Source organism: Paramormyrops kingsleyae, chromosome 20 (assembly GCF_048594095.1).
Source record: "Paramormyrops kingsleyae isolate MSU_618 chromosome 20, PKINGS_0.4, whole genome shotgun sequence".
Classification (NCBI taxonomy): Eukaryota; Metazoa; Chordata; class Actinopteri; order Osteoglossiformes; family Mormyridae; genus Paramormyrops; species Paramormyrops kingsleyae.
The window spans coordinates 17771688-17794591 of NC_132816.1; the positions used below are offsets into that span (position 1 = coordinate 17771688).

The 22904-nt window shown below is 53.8% G+C and overlaps 2 protein-coding genes across 3 annotated transcripts in view; one reads left to right on the forward strand and one right to left on the reverse strand.

The window, feature by feature from the left end:
* The window catches only part of dock1 (dedicator of cytokinesis 1), a 134102-nt gene that overhangs the window by 58568 nt on the left and 52630 nt on the right, over positions 1 to 22904 (forward strand). The window lies entirely within an intron of this gene.
* Positions 1075 to 20921, reverse strand: LOC111853666 (inhibitory synaptic factor 2A-like). Its single transcript, XM_023830847.2, has 4 exons — positions 20769 to 20921; positions 12185 to 13244; positions 7454 to 7525; positions 1075 to 2555 (listed from the first exon to the last, which is right to left on the reverse strand). Exons 2-4 carry the CDS (start codon positions 13237 to 13239, stop codon positions 2372 to 2374), a joined length of 1311 nt encoding a protein of 436 aa, XP_023686615.1. The 5' UTR covers positions 13240 to 13244; positions 20769 to 20921; the 3' UTR covers positions 1075 to 2371.

The following is a 22904-nucleotide window of genomic DNA, read 5'->3' on the forward strand; positions in this document are numbered from 1 at the left end:
GAGCGACGCTGGCCTGTTTGCTATCGGCTCAGTGTTCAAAGTGCCCTGGCAATGGTTGGATCCGACGCCATTAGTTTAGGGGCTCATCCCCTCTCCTCCCCAAGACACAGTGACCTTGAGATGTTCTGAAATGTTGAAGCAGATGTTTTTCCTCACGCTGGAAGGCGTAAAGCCCCTGAATGCTCAGCTTTGTGTGGCAGTGGTGCGTCTTGCGGCCGCCCGCTCGTGTCCCCACTAATGGGGGCCTCGTGGAGTCCGGCCTGCCGACGGGGCTCGTGCCGCCGGTGACGCTGCAGTCTTATTCACTTCGGCTGCTTAGCCGTCCCAATTTAATCAGTTTCGCTCACAGGGGAACATTTAGAGGGAGATCCTGTCTTTCTGTGAGTGCACCACCCCTGCCCCTGGGGGGGGGCGTGTGACCAAGGCTGGCCTGACTTTTGGCTCACTCTGAGGGACTCACCGGGGGGGTTCTGATGTGGCTCCGCCTCCCCGCCAGAACTCACCCGCCCCCCACTTTTGGATAATGCACTCGATCGCAAGCTACATCTGATGGAAGGTTTTATTTTTGTTTTAATAAATGCTTTAGTCTCGACTTATAAACTGTAAAAAATACACAATATTGCACATATTAAATCAATGGCACTTCTTTAAGGTATAGATAAATATCTACATCTCTTTATGCTACAGCAGTCTCGCCAGGATTCCAAACCCCTCACGTACGGGAAGCGTGACAGTCTAATGATGTCATGTACAGAAAGCCAGGGCCCATTGTTAAATTGTGACTTCATAACAAACTGCTGTTGCCAGGATACGTCTCTGGTTCGTGCTGGACAAGAATGCGTTTGGCTCCGGCCTCCGTGAAGCTTTGGCTCGCCGCGTCGTTCCTGTGGCGGCGCCTTCGATTTGATCAGTTGTCTGGGTGGTCGGGCCGGCTGGTGACGGATTGCTGATGGATGCAGACACTTATTCACCTTCTGCAATGGAATTAGCCCTCTTAGGATGTCTTCGATGCTCAACTCTTACGTTGCCGATGGTGTATTAAGACTATGATGCTGGGGGGGGGGGGGGGGGGTTTAATCATGTCTTTCACTGGGGTGGGGGTTTCTAGGGTTCTTCCCGGCCCACACCCCCGTTGTAACGGACGCTTAACCCTTTTAGATTCATGGGTTTAAAATTCCGCATTACTGAGCGTGGTTTCTGCAGTGTGCAGCAGAAGCATCCCTGTTTGCTGGATTTGCACGATCAAATCCAGTAATTGATAGCAAACTCTGCTTAAAGGATAACAAAGTTGATAGTGGTAACAGACAGATGTACCAGTCAGTGTTCTAAATGGTAGAAGTGTAGTGTGCAGTCTTATGCCCTGGTTACTTACCCTTGGCCTTTATATTCTACTTAAATATCCCACCCCCCCCAAAAAAAAAACAAAAAAAAACTTATGCACCATTTTCAGCGCTTCCATAACACCACTCAAGTCCTTTTCACCAAAATACTGTGCCGTTTAAAAACGGGACGAGTAATCTAATTAATCATTATGTCTGTATAGTCCTCTAAAAAAAAAAGAATCACGTTGAGATGCCTAGCTTAACAAATATTCCTAGAAAAATATCTGCCTCATTATTTGTTTTGCAAAGTGGTGCCAGAAGCGATAAAGTCCATAGTGCTTGGCGATGCGCAGAGAAGATCAATGCTGAATTCCGCTTGGGTTTCCTCTCTCTCCGATCCGTCACGCACACGCTGCAGGGGGGCGTCCCCGTCTATCATATATGTATATCCGTCACGTAGCGGGAATGCCGTCCTGCGTGGAGCAGTAAAAAAATGCATCGTGATCATTTTAGAAAAGGTGTTGTGCTTTGCCAGTTTGCGCTTTTGCCTCCTAAAAGCACTTCATGCTCTCTGCTGTATCCGAGGAGGATCCCGTCATGGGTGGAGCAGGGCTGGGGTTGGGGGTGGCAGGAGAATCCAAAAAATGTAAAAAAAAAAAAAATCCAAGTCACTTGTACAAAGGTGACTGAAATGTCTCAAGTAAATAAATAATGAAATGATCCTTTTTCGACTTGGGTGAACGGAGCTGACCATGGATGAGTAAATCCAATTTCCTCGCTTACCTCGTTCATCCACAAATAAATCAGCATGGTCGCAATTTCATGCCCCGTTTCTGCAGATCAGTCTGAAATGTGTTTGAATCCTTTTCGGCGACGGTGACAAAAAAATAAAATAGAATCACTCTGCTGGTTATCGGCTTCCGGCGTAGATCACAAGGGACGTTTCGATATCCAGGGATACTGCAGCGTCGGGTCATATTGGTCCATACAGGTGTATAAAAGAGCTGATTGGCTTTAAGGTCCTCGAAGGCATGGGGGAAATCGATGTATCATAGAAACCAGAGTTTCCAGCGGGCGTGCTTTTTGGACTCTGTTTTGGACTTGCGTTTGGGGGTGGAAGTGAAGACTTCCTGGGCGTAAGGCAGCAACGGAAACTGAGCCTCCTCGTCGGGACACAGTCTCTTCATCAGGGGTAGGAGCTTATCCTCCTGCTGCTTGAAGTCCAGCTCCACACTGAAACAGGGGGAGGACACAGTTAGGGTCCCGGTTAGTGCCCCCCAGAGGTCGTCAGGAGCACCGCAGTCGTGTGTGATGTTAAGGCTGCATACCCGGCACTTTATTCGCTCTGTGTGTTTGATACACTACAAATGTTACTGCAGAAGACATTAAAAACACACATTAATAAATTCTGAGAGTTCGCCTTTTTTGGGAAGGTTTAAGGTGCCTTATTACTTTGGAAATAGGTGAATGAAAGACTGCAAATGGTTATCACATCTTAACAAGCGTGATAATGGAAATTGTGGAGCTTGATTCTGGTTGGTTTGCTGTTCTGCTGCCTTATATGTCTATTGGGTTATGAGGTTTTTTCCCTTTAATTTCAAGAGATTTAAATGAAATTTCTACATGTTTGGGGATTCGCTCACTACTTTGTCGTTAAGGACTGTTCTGAAGCTGTGTTTGGTGGCGCCTGACTGTTTATTACCCTGCTGTGTGTTCCCGGGGAAGGTGAAGTCTGGACTGGCCGTGTGCAGGAAAGCTCAACGTCTTTAGATTACGCTGATTCTGCTGCTTTCAGACAATGAGAAATGGTTGCAATAATGCGTGTTTAGCCCCATTGTGACCCTGCCCTTTAATTAGCCAGACTACAGTGTTTTTAAATTATAGCTGTTTTTTCCTGGAGGTTAAAAAAAAGCAACATTGGGGTTACTAAAGATGTGCCTTAAAGGTGCGAGGTTTGCGTCTCCACATTCGTCAGCGAGGGCCTTTTGTGTTGACATTTGTGCTGTGATTAATTAGTGCTCCCAGCTTACCAGTGCTTATCTTCTTAAACTGTACAGTAATTTCTTGCCGCCGATTATAGCGCACAGGCTGTCTGCTCTGCTGGCCTGCTTAGTCCCGGCTGTGTGCACAGAGCGATTTCTCTGTGTCGAGTAAATAATCAGAGTTCCGCTTCCTCCACATCTCGCACAGACATCAAATATTTAAACCAATCTGGCGAGAACCAATGGAAGCTGGACAAGCCTGGAATCTTTGCATTGCCCATATTCTATGCCGTGTGTGTGTGTGTGTGTGTGTGTGTGTGTGTGTGTGTGTGTGTGTGTGTGTGTGTGTGTGTGTGTGTGTGTGTGTGTGTGTGTGTGTGTGTGAGAAAAGGAGAGCATGATGGGATATGTGAAAACAAACATTCTGACTACATGTGACTTATTGCACAGAGGCTTAGTCAGCTGTCATGCCCCCCGCCCCCCCAAAACTGTAATTCACTCTCTGATGCTTTCATTCCCTAGCAGTGCTGGAAACATCTTCAGCTTCCACTCATAATGTATCAACAACCGTCCTCTTTCTGGTCTCCAAACTACGTTTTGTTACAAAAACACACACGAGAAGTGACACGGAACTGTAACTTTTGTTAAATACCTCTACCCCAAATGCTCCGAACAATTGAACTTCTTGCACCTTTTTAAACTCCTCTCCCAGGGTTTCCCCTCACCCTGTGTCTTGCACTCTCATCGCCTGTAAGTCATCACTGCATTCATTGTCTGTCACAACTGCGTAGGTAGCCTGCGAGATATCTGACAGGCATCTGCGATGTATCGGTGACTGTCCGGTCACGTCCTGGAACGGTTCACAAATAGCGATCGAGTGCTGATTTTGTCAGCGCCAAGTGAATACGATATGCATCTGATCTGGTGCTTTTGTTGCCGATCTCCACAAACTGTCGGTGAGCAGAACATCAGGCCTAAAATTGTGTAGTGTGGAATTAGTGCAACCCGCTTCTTTGTTTTGAAAGATAGGAGTGTTAGCCCGTGAGGGCTTTTCGCTGATCATAAAATGCACGTAACGGCTGTCTGCGCTAATGGCTAATTATTTTGTTTTCAGTAATTCCCCAGTTCATTATTTCTTCCCCATTTAGGGGCAGCAGGTGGCCCTGTGTTTAAAGATGCCGTCTCCTGCCGTCTGAAGTTCCCGGAGGGGGGAGCACTTCTCGGAGACGTTTCTGAGCGTCTGAATGCTAACGCCTTCTGTGGCTCGTTAAACAGAGTGCCGTTTTATGCTGCTTCTCCTTACCCGTCGCAGAGCGACTTTGCAGGCTGCCTGTCTGCAGTGTTGATGGGTAAATGAGAGCAGTGTTATGCAATGAAGGAATTTCTTTGCCTTCCCTCATAACGGACGGGTGTCTGTCTGAAAATTAGGGCCTCAGCACAGGTGTTTCAACACGTCTGCGGCCCCAAAATATTTGTGTTTATATTAGTGCTTGGAATGATCTCAAAAAGTAAGTGTTTGCAGGTGATGACCCACTGCTTTGGGGTCCTTTTGAATGTGTGTCTGTATTGTGCAGTTTAAGGCTCATTTTGCTCTCTGAAAGCTGCTCGCTCCCGTTAAAGACCATTAAAAATCGACACGTTCTCCCCTTTCACCTGGGGGGTGAGAGTCGGAGGTGTCCGGTCGCGGCCTCATTAAAACGGGACACGGTGAAGAGGTGGCCGTCGTGCCTTTTGTAAGCTCACCAGCGGCCTTTAATGAAAGGCTCGTTATCCTCACGGATGGGTTATCGGGGTCTCCTTGCCGCGGTTATCAGCCCCTCTCGGCGCCCCGGCTGCCGTTTCTGCTTCCCGCGGCTGCGAGCCTTGCCCGTTAAGGACGGCCGATTGAGACCCTCGTCTTTGTTAAAGGGACGGAGTTAGCAGCTCGTGCCAACCTTCTGGGCCATGGCGCAGAGCCGTGCTCTTGTCCTCGCCTTCATCTCTGTGCGCGGGTTCGAATTGCTGGCCCCTGACTGTCACCGCACTCAGAAGTTTAACGTGGTTCCATCTTTTTGACGTTGTGGGATTGACATTTCTGATGGACCAAAGCCAACAGCGGAATCAAAGATGGCTCGTGATGTGACACAGCTCCCCTTGTTACCTACTCTCCACCAAAATGAAAGGCCCTCGCTGCCCTTCTGACGGCGAGACACAGAGAATGCCGTACCGTATCCGCGCTCCCCTCCCCTGGCGACTCGTATACTCAGCCTGTCTGACTAAGAGCAGCCGTCGCATGTAAATAAGAGCGATTCGCTGAGGGAATGTATGTACTTCGCCTGCTCCCTCCTCCAGCCCCGTACCCCATCTGCGCCTCCTGTTTAGCACCTTTGCCGAAAGCGGCCTCTGACCTCTGCTGCGCCCCCTGTCTGCGAAAGGTGCTGTATGACGCCGGCTTGGTGCGACATAATTGGATTGCAGGCTTTCCAGGACGTGGCGCTGCAGCTCTAGTGTGTCTGCCTGGGCCGAGGGTGTTTACCTCGTCTATCCTCTTCCGCGCTGAGGATATACTAGCCGGCGGGGGGAGACTGACAGTAAAGCTTTCTGCATGTCCCGCCCCGTGTCCCGTGTCCCATGTCCCGTGTCATGGGTCTTTGGGTGGACTGAGTTGGCAGCCATTTTACTCGTGTCACAGGAGGTAGTGTTTTGGTTTCGCAGCACGGGGGTGGTTCACGCTGGCACTCTTGGGAGAACGGCTTTCGTGCAGCTAGGTGTAATTTAATTGCTCGCCCCGAGGCTAGCGTGGGAACCGAGCGGCTTGATTTGATGCTGAAGTGTTAGCTTGTGTGCTATATGCAAATGAGCTCACTTAACGCTTTGAAGAGAGGGCGCTCTTAGCTGATTGGTAGGGGAGGCAGGTGGGGGTGGGGAGGGGTGTTTAACGTAGGTCACGTGACCTGTAGAGGTCACCTGTACGAAGCCTGGGCTCAGCTGTTATACCACTGGACATGTTACCCACAGTGCTGTGATATATAGGTCCATCTGCATAAATGCATCGTCAGCTTTCTGTATAACGCACATGCTGGCCTGATGAATAGTGTCAGCCTATATGCCGCGTGGGTCACATGCTCACACACGTGATCTAAGGTTCCCGTGTGTTCTCTCTGCATTCCGTCGTCATGATTCAAGCTGTGCAGGAAAGTAATGGAAGATCATCTGGTCCTGGGGAGGCAGCGTGAGCAAAATGAGAATCGCTTCTCTTATCGAGCAGCTTGGTGTGGAGCCTTTGCCAGCCCTGTAGGGGGCACTGTTGCGGTCTCACAGAAAGGGGAGGTGCTAAAACCATGGTGGTGGTTGTTATGGCTCTTTCAACCATTTGTCTCGCTCGATAATTTATAGGAGCAGCTGAGTGCCTCTCGGTTAGAGGTGGAGTTGCTGCTAGTGTTGGTGCATCTTGGTGCATCTTGGCGCATCTTGGTGCATGCCATGTCGTGTGTGTGTGTGCATTAGGTGTGTCTGACTTTTGAGGCTTCAAAGTGAGTGTGAAAGTGAGGGGGGGGATGGTGGAAATATCTGCGACTGGATTCCTAATGATTTTTTAAAGTGCTTGAAGCAAGAATGTTGTTGGATTAGGGCCGGCTATTTTAATAGCATCTTTTAGTCTGTGACCACTTTATAGTTCTGATTATTGCAGCATATGATCAGTTTTTGGCTCTAATGTTTGAGAGGGGTTCTGGGTGTGATCCTGAAAATCCGCGCCGTGCCGCAAGCCCCAGCGGTAAGTGCAGTCACGCTTCCCTCCTGCCGAGGCACTGCATTTTTCATCAGTGAGTGCTGATCACGGATGGGGGGAGAAAAAGCTATCATTCTCCCGGCAGTCTTCCTGCCATGGGCTCTGGGGGGGCATCATCCATTTAGCCCTGCCCGGGAGCCTCCGTGCATTTGTGATACTCATCTACCTCCCCCTCTAAAGCCCCCATCTCTGTGCCAGTCCCCCACCTCCCCAAAGGCTGCACCCCCACCCCCCCCCCGAAGAACAGTAACCTCGATGAGTGGGACGGCGGATCCATGTGTCACGGTTCTAGGTTTCGGCCGGTTGGGTTGCTCCCCCGAACCCAGAGTACGGCGTCACGTAACGTTCGTTTGTCACGACGGCAGTGAGGCGGGACTGACCTGTAAATAATGCAAGCGCTGTTTCGACAGGTGTCGCAGTTGGCCGTGTCCTGTCCGGTCCGGTACGAGAGGCTGGAAAGACAAAGAGCACGGATGAGTGATTGAGGGAAGCCTCTTGGGCGCCCCCTCTGGTCATGTCTCCTTAGCGTGGCCTGAATCAGGATAAATGTTGTTTCCTGAACGTGAATATATACACCCTGCCCCATCTCCTTCCTCCACTTCTCCAGAGCTTGTGTGCAATAGCGATGTCTCTGGATTTTGTGGTATTATTCTGATTTAGCTCACAGGCATGGACAGATTCTCTCATCCTAGTGTTCACTGCCATGAACAACAAGGTGATGATATTTTGGAAGCCATGCTTAGCCTGGGTCCTGCTTCTAAATGATCTACCGAAAAGTTTGCTTTGCGTCCTCCTCTTGTTTGGGGCTCGTTGTGTATTCTAGATCAGCGATTGGAGTCTGGCAAGCTGTAAATATTGCATCTCCAGGCAATTCTTTTATATCGTCCTTTAAAAGGACGTAATCTATGCCGGGACTGAATTGTGCAGTCAGCAACCTGCACTTCTCTGCCGCTGACTGTTGAGTGCGCCGATGTTTTGCCCTTATAATTAAAACCCATGAAAGTGGATTTTTTTTTTTAAACCAGATCAGACTTGCGTGGGTCTTGTGATTTTGTGTCTTGGCTCTTTATATGTTTTTCTTTTTAAACTTTTAATCAGATTGAGGTTTGTTTGGCTGCTGTGCTTGGTCGTTTTTGTGTGTGACATGCCCAAGCATGATTCTTGAAGCTGATGGATGAGCCACACGCGTTTCATCCTGCCGAGATGGAGAGCGCCCCGTGACTGGTCATCTTCTGGGCACTTACCGCCTCTGAAATGTATTGCGTATGCTCCGAGACTAGTCACGCTCCACCTGTTGTGGATCAGACGTCAGTCGCGTGATCATTTGACATATTAGTACAGCAGAGTGGTTGTGGTTGATCTCAGTGGGGTTCCCTACTTGGGTATGAGAATTAGCAGGGGGAGCTAATCCCAGCGAGAAACGGGACCGAAGCCGGCAAAGTAAAAATGAACTGGGTGGGAGACCTATGTCAGGTGGGCTGAAGAGTGCCCCCTGCTGGCGTGCTGGCCAAGCGCGCCGCCTAGCCCCCTCCTTCCTGAAGGCTCGGCCCCTCTCGAGTCTCTGCCCCTGCGGTCTCATCTACACCAGACGGCATCGCTGTGGCTGGTATCAACACGGTTGTCCTCCATCATGTTGGGTTTGCGACCGGTCCCTGCCGGTGTGTAATTACCGGCTGTCGCCGACTCCCTGATGAATGATGGGAAGGTGCGGTGACCCCCTCGCGTCACCGACGAGTGATGGGCCACCTCAGCCCTGGGGCGCCTGCAGGCACGAATCGATATCCGACGGGAGGGTGTTTGGGATGCCCTCTGCTTCCCCCTCATCCCCCCCCCTCATCCCCATAGCTAAAAACAAACCTGGGGGGCGTCTACATGTAACTTTCCTACAGCCTGCTGTGTCCCTAAGTGCCCGAATCAGGGTTAGGGTTAGAAAGATTACGGCTTTCTGAGATATCAGACGACATCTGATTAGCTAATGGAACCAGCGAAGCCACAGTTATTTGCCAGTGACACCCCCTCCTGATAATAGAGCAGCCAGGGGGGTGTTTCTGAAGGGCAGACTAGCTGAATGCTTGTTGTGTGATGAGTGAGGGGAGAGTACACTTAGAAAAGTAGAAATTGCACTTGAATTTTTAAATATTTGAGAAAAAAAACAAAATACCGTGTTTCTCTTCTCACAATATCGGTCATTGACTGATATTGGCTGACCTTTTGTGGTCTTTGTCATCATTCTCCGTTAACAGGTGTGTGGTCTTGCTCTTATCAGCTGAATCGCTTCTGTCCTGCGACAGGAGGTCCGGGCTGAGGTGGTGGGTGCGTCTGTCATCCAGACCTCTCAGTGCCGTGTCTGGGGCCGACGTGTGAGCCCCTTGTGTCACGGGGGAGGGCAACGATCACACTGGGTCACGCATCTTCTGACATCTCTGCCCTGAACCTCTCCACGTAGCAGACGGGGATCTGTCGCGTTCTAGGCGTGGCACAGACCTCGCGAGCCTCTACTCGAGATTCTCCTCTGACTTTAAAGCGGTGTTTCTCAAACCAGTTTTTGGGGACCCACACACAGTCCACATTTTTGTTCTGGAGCAAAGATGTAGGCTGCCTTGCAGGGGGCCTTGGGGGGGGGGGGCATCTGGGGGTCTCCAAGGAAGGGGTTGGGAAACGCTGCAATAACGGATTGTTGTCCTTTTCCTTTTTTTTTCATTTTCAAATCTATAACGTTTTTCCTTCGCTTAAATCTGTGCAGCCAGCCGCGTATCAAGTTTCACATCAACAAAAGCTGTGAGGAAATTACTGACAGTGTGAGTGAGGCACCCGCGACGCTAACTGGCTCTTGTGGTCTGAATGGAAACCGTGCCGTTGTGTTCTACCACCACGCTGCTTTGTGTGTCGGCAAGCAAAGCTAACTCAGGGAAATCGGCTGTACAACGCAGCCTTTGTGATACAATGCCGATAACATTATTGCCATTTTGGACACCCCCTCCCACGCCCCACCTGTCAGCGCTCCATGCTTATTAAAGGTTGAATGTCTTCCGAAACGGAAATGAAATTCCGATGTTGACACGGGATTCAGTACCTTCGCAGAGACCCCTGCGCTGTTTTCGGATTCAGATTTGAAACCGGAAAGGATCTGCCATCGAAAGCCCAGCCAAAAAGGTAATTATCCAGTATGGCGGAACGAAAAGGTTTTATTTCATCCGGAATGTTGTTGTTTAATCTTCCCCAGCGTGTTTCGCAAAGTGTGAATCTGCATGAATCGAGGGTTACGGCGTGGATTCGAAATCCCAGGCATGCCGTTTTGGGCCTTGTTTTGAGATGCTGCTTTGGGTGGAGGACCCGGCATGTCCTTCACGGTGCCAGCGAGGTTCTGATTGGTCCCTGCATGTGCTTCACGGAGCCGGCGAGGTTTTGATTGGTCTCTGGCGACCAAGTGGGGAAACGGATTCCCAATCCTGGTCGTGAATGCCCCTCTGAGCCGCAGATGAAAGTATTGCACAAGCAAATGTGTTTCCTCTTTTAGAAAGGAAGACCGAGTTCTGCTTGCACCCTGTTTATGTGCTGAGCCGCTGTGCTCGTCTGCAGGACAGCAGCGCCTGGCTCGAAATCGGGATCAGAATTCACCTAAACGTGAAGTAGGTCAGTGTAGTTTAAAGCTGGAAGGGGTGCATGAGACTGTAAAACACTCCCAGCTAAATCAGCACCCCCCCCCCCCCCCCCCCCCTTCTGGCTGCTCCCCCCCCCCCCCCCGACAGATGCTCATCAGGAACCGAACATCTGCTCACAAGCAGGGCTTTCACCTGGCAGCCAAGGTCCAGTCCCTCTTTTTGTGGACTTTAGTTCTATTTTTAATGATATGTTAATGGCTTTTAAGGGGGTGTGGGGGTGGCAAGGCGCACAAGGCTGAAAGCCCCCCATGGTGGATGGATGGACTGTTCTGCTTCGCAAAGTGATTCTAATTTGGATTGGGTTGTGATTTTGAGCAGCGCCCCCTAGTGACTGGCCCCTTAATGGGTGGTGGGGGACACATAGATAACGCAGCCCAGCGGCACCTCGCAGCCGTTTGCTGGAGTGCATCTGTTTATCCGCCCTGACATACGGCTTGTGGCTGTGTAATACTTAACCATTGGCGAGATTAGAGAAACATCATCTGTGTTTACATTCCGTGTTATTAATCACATCCAACGTGAAGAATCGCGTGTCGGTAGCAGCCTGCCAACCAGTATGTTCAGCGATGGCAAGACACTCCGATTAAAAATGGCTAAATGTTGAGAAGATCTGTGCTTCCTGTGCCGAAGTCCAGAGTAGCTGGGGGGGGGGAGACATAGTCACACGGCGGCTTAATCGCACACACAGACGCCGGTCTGAAATTCAGCCACCATTTTCAGTGCAGTTGAGTGTGGCTGCGGGGGTGTGTGTTTTTATTTAATGTAAGGCCTTCATCTTCATAACACCCCAGCCAGCTGGAGCAGATGCTGGCGCTGGCTGCTTAGGCAGAGAGCAATAGCCAATGTGACCCCCCCCCCCCCCCACATCCTGAATATTCCTGTTTACCTCCTGCACGGAAGCGTGAAACAAAGCAGATTCCGAATGAGAGGCGTGTTGGACGAGCTGGAAACGGCGTGCGTGAGCTACTCGCGCGGGAATCGCTCGGCGCGTAAACGGACAGACATCTATCTGGGGGAAGTTGCTGCTCGCTGCGCTGCCCCTCAGAGGCGAAGCATGGGAACTGCGCTGACACAGACTGACACGTACTGCACGCCCGTGTGTGCATTAGTTGGATAAATGGGAGTGTATTTGTCCAAAACTGAGCACGTATAGATAGGGAAATTAGTCACGAGAGAAAACAGTGCCTTAGAGACCCAGATTTCGTCATTAGTCAGTTTTGATGAGATAATAGTTATTGAGACTTATGTTGGACCCACATGTTTCGGTGCCCAGAGAGCTGGGGGGGGGATTAAGGGCCTTGCTCAAGGAGCCGCAGACATGGCGAGGCTGGGCTCGAACCGGCGACCTTCTGATCACCTGCACAGAGGTTTAGCCGCCTGAGCCACATGCTGCCCTAGTTACGGTGTTTTGCAGTTGTGGGGTGGGGGAGTCGGGCAGGCTTCCCTTACCCTTCTCGGTGAGCTTCTCCCTTCTCCAGCTCCTGGATGACGCCCAGTAGGACTTTGATGGTCTCCTGGCTGGAGCTTATCAAGCTCTCCATCACCTGCAGCTGCGCCTTGAGGTCGCCGTCCTGAGCCACGGGTACGATCTGCCGGCAGGCCTGCGGGGCGGCGCCCCCTGCTGGCTTTGCCGCATTCCCGACGGGGCGGCGAGCAGTGTGGCACTGCGCTGGCAGTCCGTTGATGCGCGCCCCCTTCTTGCGCTTGCCGCGTGCAGACGGACTCTCGACGCACTCCACCTGCGTCAGCGAGTTCCAAGTGATGGGCCCCGTCACCCTGGAGCCTGAGTCCTGTGGGGCACTGGCCGGGGGCGGCCCCTCCGGGCCGGGCAGCTGCCGCTTGGCCGGCGGGGTAGAGTGAACCTCCCCAGCGGGGAGCCGCACCTCCTTTACGCTGCAGATCTGGAAGTCGGCCTCCACACTGCAGTTGGAGGCACAGGTGCGGCTGGCGACGCAGCCGGGGAGCAGTGCATCGTCCAGGCAGTTCCGGGCCGGGTGGGGCTCTACGGTGGCGACGCACTGCGCAGTGTGCAGCAGGGCGCGCGTCTTCTCCACTGCCTTCCCGCCACACCGCGCCTCTGCCGCCTTCTCGAACCCGCCGTCGCCGTGCCCATCGCAGGCCTCCGCTAAGGCCGCATGCCCCTTGGCACTGTGCCCCTTCTTGCGCTCAAACGGGAAGGTCTGGTAGCGCCTGCACAGGTGTGGTGACGTTTGCACGCCGGTGCTTCGCGTCACGTTGGGGATGGAGCGGCGTGCCGGCACCGTCATGTATTTGCGGTACGCCGCTCTGCGGGCCGCCGGCCGCCTGCCTCGGCCGGCCGCCTCGCGCTGCTCGTTCTGCGCCTCGCAGATGTCCTTGAAGCGCACCTGCAGGGCCTTGTTCCGCTTCCTCACCTGCCGGCCCGGCTCCGCGCCGCACCGGGCATCCAGGGCCAGTGTCGGGCCGCCCTCGGAGTCGGACTCGGAGTTGGCGATGGCGCCCTTGCTAGCCTCTTTGCTCCCCATGGTTCCTGGAAACAAAGGAGGGGGGATTTCAGTGGGGGGTGGGGGGGCAGAGCCACACACACATGCAAGCACAGCCTCAGCCGCCAGGTACGCTGAGAGCCGCCTGGCGGTTTCGGATGACGAGCAGCTTGCGTGACGCTTACGTTTGTCCCATTTGCTCTGAGCAGTAATAAACCATGATGATGATAAATAAATGGTAACAAATGGTGTGGCTGCCAGATATTTACCGAGCTGGTTTTTTTTTGGGATTTTATCCTCGAGCCCAAGCCCAGCAAATTCTCTGCTCTGCTCTGTACGTAATTTAAACGGTCTGGTAATCGAGTGTAATTGTTTGAAATGCACAGTGCCTTTTAATGCAGTTCTAGTGCAGCATTCTGAAGTGTTCCTCTTTCGAAGGCATTTTGATGCGATCCGAGTCGAAACAGGAAGTGCCTGGCCGACTTCCTGCGTGCCGTTGACCGCATGCCGAATGCAGGGCTGATGCCTGCGACCCGGTTCCCTTGCGCACTGCTGTCGGTGACCGTGCAGAATGTCACCGCCCTAGGGGTCAGTTGTCAAGGGCATGTTTAGAAATGCGTTTAATGCGCTACGTTTAGCAGTGACAAAGGTGCCTTGGTGACGGGGGCACGCCCCTCTGCATTTCGCCAGTGTATCCTTGGTTACCTGCCTGACGTGCATTTGCTCTGCCTGAATCTCTGTGCTGTGATTCCCGCACGTACAGCTCAACCGTAGGTGGCATTTGCCTGACCATTTTGTGCCTGCAGCTGTTTATTCCCTGGGGGGCTCCGGTCTGGGGGGAGGGGATGAGGGCATTTGACCATCAGGGGGGTTTCTCCTCACTTATGTAAGTCGTCTGGCTAAGGCCGTCTGCCAAATGCCGTGAATGTAAATGTCCTCGGTTCTGTGCTGCCGTCGTGTGTGTATGTGCGTGTATGAAAATGGGCTTGCATGATGAAGGTTGTGCTTTAGCGTGATTTAAACATCGCTACAGCACATGCGGTCACACATCTGATGTCGTGACACAGACCCCCGTACATAGACCGCCAGGTCAGCACCTCCAGAGCCCCATTCAGCCTCATCTAAACTGCAGGAGCCGGTGATACTGAAACTCTTTATGAAGGCCTTATCCTGCTTTTTGTGACATCCAGGATCCAGAACCGCTTTTGGTTCATTTTGCTGTGTTAGTAAAGTTTGTCTCAGTCACTCGACAGCAGGCCTGGCAGCAGGCCTACCCGCAGGCCGCGAAATCACATTAGGCAGCGCAAGGATAACACAGCTGCACGCATCCAAAAGCAGAATCTGCGCGCAGTGCGGCATTTCATGCGTGAGACCCTCCGGCATTGCGCGTGTTGTGGCTGCTTCATCGTCTGCATCGTGGTCGGGATCTTGAACCCTCGACCCAGACGGCGCGCATCGTCGTATGCGGGACCCACACAGAGAAGGTGCCGTTTCACTCGCGTGTCGCAGCCGTTCCTTCTCATTTCAGGATGATTTCACGTTCGTGGTCAGACTCTGGAGTGGGTTTGACCGGGCAGTTCTGGATAAGAGCTGCCGTTGCGATCAGACGTATCAGACGGGCTGTGAATATTCTGAACTGTGGTGCCACAAAGTGAATTTTGCAGATTTATTTATTTTTTTCCCCTTTTCGGTGTCAGGGTGGTAAATGGGTCTCGGTGCACGGTTCTGTGATCTGCAGCAGAGTGCGGGGAACGCTACATTCAGACAGTGATTCCCGACAGGGGTGGAGGTTCTAAGTGTCTGTCAAGTTGCCGCGGTGCTGTGTGGCCCCTGTCGTGATGATCTGCGAGAAGCCGTTACACGACGGCGTCGGGCTCTGCAGTGGCAGCCAGGCAGGGTGCCGGTGCTCGTCTGCTTCCGCGGAGACGGGGGCCCGTGTTACCCCGGGAAACGGTGACACTGAGAGCGCGTCTGCGTGTCTGTAGGGTTGTGATGAAGTGGCCTGCGAGAGCAGCCCTAGTCCAGACGCTCTCGCTGCGAGTGTTTGTTTACTGAACAGCTCATAAGCCTCCGGAATCAATAATATCAGAAACCGGAGCCCAAAGCCGCACTGATGGTTGTAAATTTCATTTCTCCCTCCTGAGATTCTCTGAATTTGGGGTTTCTTAGCAACGCCTGGGATGCCTTCCCTCCATCAAACTGCACTGCTTTTTTTTTTTTTTTTTTTAAGGTAATTAACGGAACGATCTTGCAGTTATCGTACCAGTATCGATTCCAGCCGAGTTCTTTGTGGCGCATTTTTCAGGGTTCCTTCTCTCGGCCGACGCCGATACCAGCCGCAGACGCGCAGGCAGAGAATGCAGTCAGCTGAAACACTCGGCGAGATCTATAAAATCAGGCTGCGCTCTAATGGTCTCTACCCTGGTGGCTTTCTTGGGATAAAAGCATTAAACGCTCAATGCGAGTGAGTAAAATGCAGCCCTGTTGTGAAAACAGGTCAGGACGCGATTTACCGTCAGCTCCGCGGCGATCGCCATGTTCAGACGCCGCCTTGATTAATTTTTTCCTCGAGCTGAATTATGCCTCAGCTCTGATTAATAAATGCCTAAGCTTTATTGATTATTTCTATTTGGGAATGCGGTCCTCCACATGAGGGGATTGAGCTTGTGGGAGGTACCATACGCTTCACTGTGGCCAGTGTGGATATCACAGCGAGCCCCAGAGCCCCCCCCACACACACACACACACACACACACACACACACACACACACACATCACATGGCTCCCTGCCTGCCACAGCCCAGGTAAATTTCTCCGTCTCTGGTGATAATGCCCCCAGGGTCCGCTGACCTCTGCAGTGCCCCTCGGCTGAGGAATGGGGGCGCTGTCCTCGGGAGACGCCGCTGCCCGGTGAGAGCGCTGTCCTCGGGAGACGCCGCTGCCCGGTGAGAGCGCTGTCCTCGGGAGACGCCGCTGCCCGGTGAGAGCGCTGTCCTCGGGAGACGCCGCTGTCCTCGGGAGACGCCGCTGTCCTCGGGAGACGCCGCTGCCCGGTGAGAGCGCTGTCCTCGGGAGACGCCGCTGCCCGGTGAGAGCGCTGTCCTCGGGAGACGCCGCTGTCCTCGGGAGACGCCGCTGTCCTCGGGAGACGCCGCTGCCCGGTGAGAGCGCTGTCCTCGGGAGACGCCGCTGCCCGGTGAGAGCGCTGTCCTCGGGAGACGCCTCTGCCCGGTGAGAGCGCTGTCCTCGGGAGACGCCTCTGCCCGGTGAGAGCGCTGTCCTCGGGAGACGCCGCTGCCCGGTGAGAGCGCTGTCCTCGGGAGACGCCGCTGCCCGGTGAGAGCGCTGTCCTCGGGAGACGCCGCTGCCCGGTGAGAGCGCTGTGCTCTGTGGCTCGGGAGTCGAGCTTCCGGCTGACCGCTCAGACATGGCGATTACGAGTCAAACTGCTTCTTAAGACGTCCAGGGTTCGTTCGGGGCTCCTGACTGCCTTCACGGTGTGGTCTCTGCCATTCATCCGCCTGTGTACGCCTGGCCCGCCCCCGCCCTCTCAGACCGACTGAGCCTCATCTGGAGGTACAGTATGGGAGGGGGTGCAGCCAGGATTATCTGCATCTGCGTCACTGGGAAGTCACTCGGCCGCAGCACTTCGGAGCGCGTTCACACTATTCTGGGGAAGCTGAAGGATTTTTATAGGTGTTCGTGTCCAGGGCTGGTGTTTTTCTGGAGAGCTCGGCAGAGCAGGATCTGACCTTGTGAGAGTTACACAATCGCGGTTCATACTCCATCTCCAAGGCCGTGTTGTGTCCCTCACTTTTTTCATTCTTACACTGTGAACGTGCCCCTCCCCCTCCCGGCTGCTCCGGCTGCTCTGAGTCAGATCATCTCCCCCCAGGTCGTGGCGGCCTGCTTCCCCATCGCCTCCTCAGAATATGTGTTAATTTGTGCCTGACTGATAGCTGCCTTTGTGCAGGGAGTGGGGGGGGGGGGGGGGGGAGACTCACTGTTTGTGTAATTAAAGTGAGAGCCAGTGCTGCGGGGTAGTCGGCATGGAGTGCCGCCCTCAGGGTCGGGGGCTGGGCATGGCCGCGACAGGCATGCCAACCCGCCGGAGTGCCCTTGGATCCGGGTCTCCTCGCAGGGCCACGTGTCAGATTAATGTCATCTGCCGTCTTCCCTCACGCCGCTTCCAGATGCTCTGCTCGCCCAGCGGAGCTCACGTCCGTGAATCAGACAATGGGCTCTGAGATCCTATTTCCCCCCCCAGAGGTCTGGTGGTCACAGACACAGTGCCCCCCCCCCCCCACTAGCTGACCACTAAATAATCAGAGAATCTTCCCTGACCATTTGGTGCTTAGGGAGCTGAAGGATTACGGACGATGCATCGGCTCAAATCGCGGCGGTAATCCGGCAAAATCTCCTTATACACTCAGGAGTGGATCGGCGTGCCGCCGGACATGGGCGACACTGTCCTCATGCCTGACCTCCGGCAGATCCGGTGGGGGCGTCCGCCGGTTCAGAGACTAATGCATTTCGACTGTAGCAAAGTTGTTTGGACTGCCACAGCCGAATGTGGCTCTTAAGGGTTCCCGTTTGTTTATTTATAACCCCTTCCATCCCCCGCCCCCTTGAACCCCCCACGCTTGAAGCTGGGGCTTAGTGGATTATCCTCCGCGTCTGCCAGGGTCCCCAGCATGCATGCTCCACCGATGCCTGTCTTTCTGGCGGGGCAGCTGTGGTGCACTGCAAGGCGGGCTTTTTTGGAACGGAGCGGGTTGCCGGAGAAGCACTCGCCCTCTATCTGCCTGCGTACGCATGGCCAGAACGTGCCGTAGCGGCGAGGACAGCGTGACATGGGAGGCGTGAAGCCGTCTGCGGATTTTCCTCACTCTGGCGGCCCAGCTGCTGCGTCGTCACATGCGTCTGCATCTGAGCGGGACCCTTGGGGATGCCGTCCCTAAATAACAGCCTGGAAAATCAGGCCTCGCATCCAAACCGCCACCTTCCCCCAGAGAGCGGAATCCACCTCTCCACGTACAGACGGTGTCTTTTTTTGGGCCAGGTGGTGAACCGGCAGCCGTCCGTGTCCCACCCTCCCGTTGCATCTCCACCGTCTGCGCGAACGTCATCCGGCCTCTACGCTTTGACGCTCCTTTTTCCGAGATGTGTATCTCGCACCTGGCGCGTCGGAAAGGTCGCGCAGCAAGGTGACGCGCGGCCCGCGGCCGCCGGCCCGGTTCCCTGATGGGGGTGCACGAAGCACCCGGTGACTTGTGAAGCCACACCTGTGTGTTCACGAACAAGAACCAGGCTCATTTTATCCTCCGTGCTCCCCAAGCTTGTATGACGGCCTTATCTAAGCGGCGAGGTCTGATCCCGGTGACCGATATGGCCTCCATCTTAGCGAGGCACTGGCCACAGATCCCCGCTTTTGTACCCGGGACCGCAGACACACATCAGGGACCCGTGTCCTCGTGCGGGGGGATGCCACTTGCCTCGCCTTCTCCTTGAGGAATTACCAGACGCCATAACAAGGCATGACCCAGAAAACAAATTAGTCCCTAATTCCGCTGACGGAAATCCCCCCTCCCCTAGAGCATGGCTGCTTGCGTGTGACGTTTGTGGTTTCGTTATACGTTCGTTTAATATTCACTCCTGTGCAAAGAGTGTTTCTCGCTCGTTTGGCTTTTTCTGTAGATCTACAAGCAAATCCAGCGACTCATATGATGGAAGACCCATCATTAATGTCGTCATAAGGCATTACAATTCTAAAACATGACGAACAAGGACATTAGTGCCATAGCATGCGAGTAATTGCACTGTAATCTAAGTGCTGTGTGTCAGTTCTAAGGTATGCGTTGCAAAAAGGCTTTTGTTTATGTTTTGTTTGCATGGTACCATTGATTGTTTAACAAATTATGACCGTTCCATCTCTGTGGTCACTGCCAGTAACACTGCCATTGTTTTTGAATGTTTTACTTTGTAAACGGGAGAGTGAGAAATGGTTTCAGTGACTGGTTTGTTTGGTATGTGTGTTGTCATTTTCTCAAAAGAGATGTGAGTTTTTGTCTTTGTGAATGTGGAATGTTTCTCTGTGGATGTAGATTAGATGGCCTAGTCGCAGTGTCTTGTTTTTATTCTAATACTCATGCTAATAAAGTCGTGCAATTAGCCCTTGTAAAACAAAGCCCCCCCAATTAGAGCTCCATTGCAGTGAGCCTTAGTGGGCCCTGATGGTGCCCCTCAATGAAAGCTCTCTTACCAGGGGTCCGCGGGGGTTCTAAGTCCACTGTAATGACAGAGCCCCCTGCTGGAGGTTTTTTTCTTTGCATGCAGCAATACTGAGCTATGCTATTAATGTGAAGTCACACATCGGGCTCAGTACATCATTCTGTGAAAATCACTAGCCTAGAGAGGGCGAATAAACCCCCCCCCCCCACCCCCCCCTCAGCCTTTCATGTTTGTTTCATTTCGTCTAGTGATTATGATAGTCACGCTGTCATTTCAGTGCCTGCCCTGTTACGGCTCCGTGACCCCGTGACCTCGCGCCTGTGTTTAAAGGAGCCCTCAGCTCTCCCCAGGCCTCCCCACCCTCTGCTCCACGGGACCTATAGCGCTGGGGTCCCAGGTACGGGAGAGAGAGTGGGGGGGGGGGGCTTTACCAGGTGTCTCTGCGTGCCTTGTCTGCGGCGGCCATTTCCACAAGGGGCTGGGATACAGATAAGCAATGGCATCGCAGCACCTTGTACCCGGGCGCCGCCCCCAGAGCATCCGTTGCTTTCTTTGAGAGCGCCCCAAGAGGATGAGCCCTGAGTTTTGGGTTTGAAGTTGCCCCCCCCCCCCCCCCCATGCGCTCTCTGCATACAGAGCCCGACTGCCTTTGAATGTTAAGTGTTCTCCTGCAGTAGCTCACGTCAGTCTCGCATCCTTGCCGTCCCTGTGCGTCTCCCATGTGTCTGTGGACTGGCCGGTCTGGTTCGGCTTCTCACAGGGACTCTGCGCGTCACGCCACGAGCCTGTCCCCGATCTCTGCGTCCCCATCCCCGTGCCAACAGCATACACGCGAACCGCTCTGGACAGAGCCGGCGTGACGTGCGTCAAGCCGGCAGCTGCGTGTAAAAATGCAGCATCACGCTGCGTGGATCATTACCACCAAAGCAGCCCCCCGCCGGCTCATCTCACCGCCGCCCAAACCCCCTCCTTAAAGCCGCCACAAACTTCAGCATTTTTTCCTCAAACTTCTTAACCGTAGCCCCCCCACCCCTCTTGAAACTTAGCGATTCTACTGCGTAACTGCGCCTCAGCCTTGCGTGAGATGGACAGCACATGCGTCACAGATGCTTCCTGATTCTTCTCATGCCTGAGCATTGATAACCTTCCCCCACCCCCCCCCCCCCCTCACCGAGCTCCCATCTGGGACGCTGCACTACAAACTCCTGCCCCCCCCCCCGGCCCCCAAATTTGCTGGAGAACAACACACTTTAAAGCCACCTACGTATCAGGGAGTCTCTCCCCTCCTGCCCGAATTCACCTCGCACTCCGTCAGAGAGCCAAAGTCACAGCGACTTACCTTCAAAGGGGTGGGGGGGGGAGGATTCACCGGATCACTGACAGGAAGGACGAGACCCCCACCTCTGCCGGCGCATGTCCGTCGCTTCAGCAGCGTAGAGCGCTGCGCGGCTCTGCCATGCTGGTGGCAGTTCCAATAGTTGTCTCTTGTTGGGAGCGCTGTTACGGAGAGAGAGGAACGAGCGAGCGGGGGGGGGGGGGAGAGAGAGAGAGAAAGAGAGAGAGCGCGCACCGGAGCCCCAGTGAGCCTCAGGCTGCCCGTTCTGCCCCCCGTGTCGGTGCCCGTCCGTCTGGCGCCGCTCTGAAAGCGCTCAGCCGAGGCAGCCGGGTGCATGGAGCATCCCCACAGTGCAGCTGCAGTCCCTGCGCGCAAATGTGCATGTGTGCGAGCATGAGGTGTGTGTGTGTCTGAGTGTGTGTTAGTGTGTGGGAGATGGGGAGGAGGGGGTGGGAGAGAGAGGAGGAGGGAGGGAGGAGGCTGGGCGGGAGGGGGCTGCCGGGGATATCCAGCGCGTACGGACTGCAGCCGCCGCTCTCACTCGCACGCTAGCTCGCACATGCCAGCGGCAACGGCGGCAGCTGAGAAGCCCCTCATCCCGTCAGCTGAGCCGGTATCCTTGGTGACTCCATCGCCGTGGAGACGTTATGTAAGCCGTACGGCTGGGGTCCTTGAAGGGGAAGCTGTGAAGCTGTAATAATGCATCAAAGTCTCTTAACCGGATGCCGGCTGCCCACGTCGAGCGGCGAGTAGGAGAGCGGCTGTGTGTGTGTGTGTGTGTGTGTGTGAGGAACTCCTCGCTCAGCGGCGCCACCGCGAGACGCGTCCCAGCTTAACTTCCACCCCCCAGCAGGCGTGTCCCAGAGATGGTGGGGGCGCTATGCCCCACACCCATCCTAACTAATATTCTCTTTCTCTCTGAGTCCCCTGACAGCCAGCATCTGTCCAGGTGCCCCCCACCCCCCCCAAAAAAATGACTGCTGTATGCTTTTAACCTTCCCTTGGTGGGTTTTACTCCTGGGCTACACCTGCAGTGTGTTCTTTCTAACTCACTGGCTTAACTCGCACCTTATTATGAATGAAAACATCACCACACCTGCCCCCCTCCCCCATTATGTTACATACTGTCCCTGTCCTGTAGGGGGGCGGCAATTGCGTCTCGGGGCACCTTCCCTCATAGTCCTTCGTAGGACAGCCAGTGAGAATTAAATAAACCCCGCCCCATGTGTCATTCCGGTTCGCCAGCAGGTCACCGCGCTGCCGTGAGGAGGGGGGGCACGTCGTCAGGCTGCCCGGTGGCTGCCAGCCTGAGGGTTGCCACCTGCCGGGTCCTGACACCCCATCCTCGACGCTACAGGCAGCGGCACGGACACCTGCTGTCCGTAGCTCCCGGGTCCTTAATTTCCCTGCTCTCCCGCTGAGGTTTTAATGTGTCAGCTCTGACAGCCTGAGATGTCTCCCGGACCACGTGAGGGTAACTTCCCCTCATTCACCGTGCTTCATGACTGTGCCGTTTTTCTGGCCACACGGGTCACGGTGTGTGCAGCTCGTCAGTGTTCGTGTTCCCCAAATGTCCCCAGCAGTCCCTCCATCAAGCTTTCGGATGGGACCCCAGAACAATCTGCTGAACGTTCTTATTGATTTTTATTTATTTATTTATTCGTTTGGGTGTTTCGTGTGCCACGTACTAATGCTCAGGCCCCGCATCCTGTGATGCCTTTTGCTTTATGCCCTCCCCATTATGATTCATATCCACGTTCTCGCCTGCTGGTCATAGTGTTCCAGACGTTTACAGAAGGAACAGAGCGACGAGTAGGAGTAGGTTTTGTGGTCACTGTGTCCTCGCAGCTTTGAGGAGCCCAGAAGATGCTGAGATCTTTGCTCTTTGTGGAGGAATCCTGTGTGTAATCATCCCCCGCAAAGCCTGCTGGTGATTTGCATTTCCGGAGCTCCTCAGGAGAGACACCCTTATGTTTTAAAAAAAATACTGGACTACTTTCTTTCTTGACGAGATGCATTGTTTATGCGGGATCCCTGCCCTTTCATCACTCCAATCAGGTGAGGTTTTTGATGGCACTCTCGTCGTTCCGCCAATCTCCATCATGGATCCAAGACCGTAAGGCGATCCCTCATTGGCTG